The sequence below is a fragment of the Centroberyx gerrardi genome, chromosome 13 (assembly GCF_048128805.1).
Source record: "Centroberyx gerrardi isolate f3 chromosome 13, fCenGer3.hap1.cur.20231027, whole genome shotgun sequence".
Classification (NCBI taxonomy): domain Eukaryota; kingdom Metazoa; phylum Chordata; class Actinopteri; order Beryciformes; family Berycidae; genus Centroberyx; species Centroberyx gerrardi.
The window spans coordinates 23,314,429-23,321,795 of NC_136009.1; the positions used below are offsets into that span (position 1 = coordinate 23,314,429).

General features: G+C 38.1%; 1 protein-coding gene across 1 annotated transcript; it reads left to right on the forward strand.

Moving 5' to 3' along the window:
• The first annotated feature begins 804 nt into the window (after positions 1–804).
• On the forward strand, positions 805–7,306 carry LOC139931000 (uridylate-specific endoribonuclease C-like). Its single transcript, XM_071924362.2, has 7 exons — positions 805–914; positions 3,155–3,254; positions 4,235–4,346; positions 4,432–4,553; positions 5,591–5,703; positions 6,271–6,424; positions 6,799–7,306. The coding sequence occupies exons 1-7, from the start codon at positions 904–906 to the stop codon at positions 7,057–7,059; spliced, it is 873 nt and encodes a 290-aa protein (XP_071780463.1). The 5' UTR covers positions 805–903; the 3' UTR covers positions 7,060–7,306.
• The last annotated feature ends 61 nt before the right edge of the window (positions 7,307–7,367 follow it).

Below are 7,367 nucleotides of genomic sequence, written 5' to 3' on the forward strand. Positions count from 1 at the left end.
CGCAATGACTCCTTCATTCCATGGGCTTGATTTTGATTTTCAAAATAAAAGTCGGGATGTTTTCAGCGCGTTTCTCCTCTCTCCGTTCCAGTGCATAGACATAACAAGAATTTTCTTTTTAGCATCTGTAATTACAGCGTGATGCTTGGCTTGCTGATTGTTAATAATTAAAGCATTCCTTTAGATTTCCATATATTTCATGACGTGTAACTTTTTATTTATTGGAATTATTGGAATTCTACAAATAAAATATACTATAAAGGACGAATGATTAATTAAAAGCAACATTATGGTATTGAGGAGAACGTTTGCAAAATATTGAGGTTCATTAAAGGTTCAAATGAGTGTAAGGGTTTGTTAAGGGTTTTTTTTTGCAAAAAAAAAAACTTACTGGGGAAACCCAGTTTTTGAGGGTGTTACAGGGGGTTCCCAGCAAAATGCATAATAGTTTAATTTCATTATTATTTAATTTGCTGTAAGTCAGCATGCAGCAGAAGTATATGAATGACTACTTTCTGACAAGAGGTTTCACTCTTTCCACATACAGTAGAGACAGACAGCAATCATTTGATCAGATGGGGGAGAAAACCTTTATGAAATTGGGTCTTGGGTATAAAGCGTTCTATATGGGAGTTCTTACCATTAAAAAGTGTGGGGACCCCTGCAAAAAGCCCATTTTCCTTCCACGTAGGCCCACTGTAAATTAATACAGCCAAAGGATGGGAACCGCCCTTCCCATGACATGGAGGAGGGACTGAGACGTTTTTTCTGTCGTGTGATTGGCTGGCTCTTTTTTTGGCAACTTCTTGATTGACGTTTCAGATAACTGTCCCCGATGAAATGGCTCATTGCTGAGGGGATGCGAGGACACAGACAGTGTTACTTTTTCCACTGAACGACATCATGGCAAGGAGGTAAGTTTTGGATGCGGAGGAGCAGAAATGCATCACAGGATCCTTCAGCCAGCAGCCTTTAAACGTCTTTTTCTGCCAGTTCCTCTTCAGGCGATATTTAGTATCATTGTGGTAATACTTTCAGACACTTTCCACCATTTTTGACGTGTACTTTTGATTCAAGACAGATTTATTTGATGGAAACAGGCAGACTGCAGTGTAAAAGGATACTCCTCTGTCTTGTTGTTGCTGTTCTCAGTTGAAGTTTTGTAAACAGTCTTTCTGTTTCCTTGTAAAACACAGAAGTCCTCTGTCTTTGCACAGGCAAACAGCTGCTTCTGACTTATTACTGAAGATTATAGGTTTGCCCCAAGTGTTGCACAGTGGATATCTGGATGTTTTTGAACTGAGCTGCAGAGTTGGGTCTGTTGTTTGTGTGTGTGTGAGAGCAGGTCTGGTAGTGATTAGTGGGCTGAATTATACAACAGAGCAAACAGGATGCAGACAAACTATAAACAGCCTTTGCTTCAGTGTAAGACGCTCTTACTGCTCTTCCTTGTGATATTCATAATTGTGTGCCTGCTATTTAAAGAACACAGAGTTTCTGTCTTAGCAGATGCTCCTTCCTGTCAGTTGCTTCTTACTCAATAGTTTTCCACTGTGCAAACCAGCTGCTGTGTTTAGTCCCAGTCATATGGCAGCAAGGGTGTGTGGTGGCTATCATTAAGATTTGATAAGATAATTTTTTATGGCATTTCTGCTTTATTAGAGGACAGAGGAGAGCGGAAAGATTTGAAAGAGGATGACCAGATACAACAGTCATGAAGCGTGTGTTTAAACCCATGACATCAAAAGAACAAACCCTGCTTTATGTTCTTCAGATTTATATGGTCAAGTTATAAGGATGTGAAACTCAAAGATAGTTTGGAAAGAGTAGGGGCCCAAAAATGGCAGAGCAAACAAGAAAAAACAGGTGCAGGGCTTCCTTGCATGCAAAAAAAAATATCACTTGACTTTGGAAGATGAGCCACCACTGTTCATTTTTGACATGTGGATACAATTACTTCTATTAAAGTGGGGGGTTTTTTTTTTGCATGCAAGGACGCCCTGCCCCTGTTTTTTGAAGTTATAATGGCACCGTTCTAGTCACATTTTTTCCCACTGGTTTGTCAAATTTCACTGGCATTGTCTGGTTTAACAAAGGGAAAAACCGGGACAACAGGAGTCCATGGGAACAAAAATGATATAACAGCAAAGGCTCTCATTTGCTGTCTAGGATTCAGGCTACACTCTGAATCAAAAAGTGCAAATTAGGTTCTTGTTTTTTAGGTTCTTTGTCAAGTGGAATGTTAACCAGATTTTGTTGTAGAGCTGTTTATTCAGAGGTCTTGATTACACATCTAGAACCTTTTATGCACACATGAAAAACAACAACAACAAAGTCATTGTTGTCATTATACTGTCTTATGGGACAAACCTCATCCATGTCACACCTAAACAATCTAAAGTAAACCATAAACATATTGAAAATTCTATTTGAAACAGGATTGGGAAATATGTCATTATCTACTGAACCACATTTTTTTTCTATACATGTTAAAGCAAGGATGGTGGTGGTTTTGTATATTAATGTCCTGCTAACTCTGTGTCTTGATGAACTAAACACACATCACATTTCCATACAAGGCTGCATGATGTAAGTCTCTTAAACGACACATTGCACACACATTTCACACGTGTGAATGATTAAATGATTGAATTAATCATTGGTGGTAAAAATGGGTGGCAGTAGCCTGGAGAAGGTCAGAGAGGTGCTTGTGTTTAACTGTGTAGGTTTGAAGCGGGCTGTTGCTGGAAAAGAGTAAGCTTGTCAGTCAACCTTCCCTGGATAAATGAAGGCTAAAAACAATCAGTCATCAGTAAATTGAATACAGTGAAGAGAAGTCAAATCAAGGTTATCATACTTCAATCAATCGTTCTGTGAATGTTCAGGGAAAAAATGGGAGAGGTTTTAGAATGTTTTATCCCAAAGAATCTATTCTGAACTCTCTCTCTGGACATTACTGTAAAAGTAAGAGTATAAAAATACGACAATCACACCACCTTACAAAGAGCCATTCATTTTAGTTTGAACAGATTCCAAAGTGTGTTAAAATTTCAGATGAATACATTTTAATCCCAGAAACTGATCAAACCCATTGTGCCATTTCCATTTTGTGCATTGTGACGTTGACATGTTTGTTTTCTTTGCCTCTCCACAGTCAAGGGGTGAACCAGGAGCTGTGTGAGGTGCTGAACCAGCTGTGGTGTCTGGACACCAACCGCCTCAAGCCGGGGACCGACTACACCATCTCCCTTCAGGTCAGGACCGGGGAATTCATGCCATGAATGTCGTCTCTCCTCTGCAATGCAAAACACTCGTAGAGATACGAGCTATAAGATGCAAACTCTGTCTGAACCAGAAGCCATTTATTTTATTCAAATTATCACCTGCAGTAAATGGAATCTACAAAGAGAATGCAACTAGAACAGTGTTCTGTGACAAAACACAGAACCATTATGACACCACCTAGAATCTACATGATGATAAACAATATTATTATTATGAAATCATGTAAAACCATTATGCCAACACAGGATACCATTTTGCCATTTAGCTATTACAGAATTATAGCCTCACTTAGACACATTATGACATCATAAAAAAAGTATATCATAGATGGTCATGATACACATTAACAATAGCATAATAACAGTATTTAACAGTATTTAGTGTATAATAATTTAGAATATCAAATTATCAGTATAATCATCATAATAATAACTATATTTATCCAGCACTTTTCAAAACAAAGTTGCAAACGATCTTCAAGGTAGTAATGTAGACGACATGCATTCACTTAACTGACAAAATAATGTCAAATAAAAAAGAAATAAAATGAAAATTGACTACGTACCTCTCAGTATATATATATTTATAACTCTCACTGTCTATACACATAAACATTTATTTCTCTATTATTGACTTCCATAGCTTTCCATCAGTGCAATCAGTAAGGACTCAACAGATTCAACAGTCAAAAATTCTATTTAGAATGTTTGTATTTACTGTTTATACTTTATCTTTATGTTACTTTGTTTTACATCTTTATCTACTACTTATACTTATATACTATTTTCTTAATTTGCTACCCCAAAAAGATACCTGTACCTGTTATATCCTATATATTTTTTTAATATATATTTATTGTATTCATACAAATTCACACACAAATTCCTTGTAATATTCCTTGTGTAGATTCAGTGTGTTGATTCCTATCTGTGTATTTGTTTTTACTCAGGGAAAAGCAGGCTATGTGGCCCAGGGCAGTAACTATGCCAGAGACAAGGCCAGGGCTCCGCTCTTCTCCTACGTCAATGAAGACAAACTCAAGAGTATCGAGACATACGCCCGTGAGCATCTTTTTTCATCACATTTCATGTTTTGTTAGAGCCACTTTTCTACCTTTTTTCAAGAGCTAACTTTCTTCTCCCGCAGATTTCATCAACTTGCTGGACAACTATGAGATGTCTACCGGTGTGTCAGAGACCGTCACTTCAGAGGAGATGAAAGAGAACCACCTCTTCCTGGATGCCATACTGGAGACCGATGTCATGAAGGTGTAGTAAGAGAGTCATGTCCAAACTGCATCTGCCATCATGGCCAATATTACTCACACACTCAACAATACATTGATCCAACACAGGAGTTTGTTTACACTCCTCGTTATGCAGTAAACTTTGCAAAATGTTGACAGAGGCTCATGCAGTTGTTTTTTCCTACTGCAATGAGGCTTTGGAATGAAGGTGATGGTGTTAAACCTGACCCATCTTCTTAGTGTCTTAGGCTGCTTTGTATCAGAATCAGAATCAGAATCAGCTTTATTGGCCAAGTATGTACACATACAAGGAATTTGACTCCGGTTTTTTCGTTGCTCTCAATGTACTTACACAGAATAAATATACAGCTAAAATCAAGGACAACAAAATGAGGTAAACCTGAACATCTAACTACTATGTACAAATATGCATATATATAAAAAAGTATTGTCACACCTAAACAATCTAAGTAGCAAAGGTATTGTCATTATTGACTGTATGTTTCTGTGTGCTACTGATGTATTCCACTCCACTGAACAGCGTCCTTTTTGTTCTTTATTCTGTGTTGTGTCACGTGTTGTATCCCATATATAAACCCAGCTATTACTACTAAATATATGAGGACATGAGACTATCACAACTTCTCTTTTCCATGGAAAACAATTGTTGGCGGGCGGGGACAAAATGAATACTGCATGATTTGTTTTTCCCACCATTATGCACATGCCTTTTTTAGCAGATATACTGTGCATCCTTTTTTAACCCTAATATACCCTGATAATTGTTATTCAGTTTACACTATTTCACACACCCTGTATATATGTCTTCTACTGGACTGTTGATCATTAAACTGAAACTATCTGTTAACCTTTAGTCATCAAAGCAATAATTCTTTCAAGCCAAAAGGAATTGTTTTATAGCGTGACGAAGATGCTGTATCTTTATCTTCAATATGTTCTATTTTCTTATCTATATACTGTTCTTCTGCTGCTGTAATGATGCCGCTTCCCACTTCAATGATTAAACTTTCATCATATCTTATGTATTTTTACTCATAGTGTGCTCACAAGTATCTGGTCAGCAAGGGGCAGTCGCCATCAGACCAGATGCAGTTTAAGAGGCAGCTGTACGATATCTGGTTCCGCCTCTACCACCGGGACAGGAGCGGAGGGTGAGTTTCACTATAACAGCCTAAATATTGTATAAATATACAGAGTCTGTCCCGTAGGTTAGTGAAAGATCCCCGTTATCACCTCCAGTATGACTGTAGATCTGAATCCCTACCAACTGCAGGGCTGTTGTTCTGCAGCTAAACCAGCTGACCTTCCTGGTGAAAAGATGACTTTCCCCCTCAAGGATCAATAGAGAATCCAAAAATATATACATGAATATATTCTCAAGAATGTACATTTGAACCCCGTTTAGATCAATCAGTTCTATGCATTTATTTTGCTGTTATAACAGTAAACCTCCAATGTGCAATATACATAAGATGCTCTGGGTTTATTTACTTGAAGCATCAGAATAATCAATCAAGAATTCAACATTTTGTATAGCATATATTTCATATTTGACTTTTGTTTAAAGGAGAGTGGGTAGTTGTCTCATTCCTAGTATTTTAACCTTTATTTAGACAGTGCTTAAGTAGCAAGGGAGACAGAGGCCATCCGAGGCCAGTGAGGATACAGACTGAACCACTCGACTATCTCTGGACATAACGACTTCCTTTTCTCTGTAGTGAGGATTCCTGTGGATTTGAGCATGTGTTTGTCGGGGAGACCAAGTTTGGCCGGGAGATCATGGGTCTTCACAACTGGGTCCAGTTCTATCTACAGGAGAAACACGACCATGTGGACTACAAAGGCTACAAAGCAAGGGCCAACAAAGATACAGTAAGAGAATAATCTGTCACCTTGTTGCATTGTCTCATGAATATACAGAACGCATGTTTTGTCTATGGAACCATGGTATTTAGTCATATAGATCTAAAGCTCTGCAAAAAGTCTTCTTAGCCTCTTCTTCGGGCTGATTCTGTTTGTTGTATCACTTGTGTTATTCCAATGATAAAGTAATTTTCCACTTTCAGATCAATTAAATACTACTAAAACTACTATTACTACAACCGCCACTACTGTTACTACAAATAAATCCACATCCCTGAATCCCTGCTGCTGTCTGCCTCCCAGTCAGAAACGTACAGCACATCAGACATGAGTTACACCTTAATTAACTATTTTGTTTTTGTTTATTTATATCTTTTTTATAGCCTGATGAAGATGACCACGTGTTGAACCTGCAGTTCAGCTGGAAGGGGCTGGTGAAGCCGGTCGGTGGCTCCTTCATTGGTGTCAGCCCCGAGTTTGAGGTGGCCCTCTTCACCATAGTCTTCCTCATGTCGACTGAGAAGATGACGTCTGTGGTGGTGAAGGTGGATGAGTACATGCTGGAGTTGGTTGTCTATCGGCACGGGCGATCCATTGGCACCTCCTACCCTAAACTGCTCAGCAGCAACAACAGGGATTTGTAATATTCCTCCACCCTGGCCTGGAAACATTCACATCATATTCAGCTGTCATGTAAAAATATTTTTGATAACCTTTGAAATAGTCCCTATGCGGTATAATTTTTAGATAAACCCAGATCAGGTTCATTTTGCACTAAACTTTAGGCTTAAACTAACTAAATCAAGGTAATATTGTAGCCTAAACCTGCTGATCTGGGTTGTTATTAATCACATTTCTGTCATATTTTGTGTGCTATTGTGGAACAAATAAAACTGTTTGTGTTTACAAAGATGTCTTCACATTTTTATTCTCCAGTGTTATAGAAGTTAGG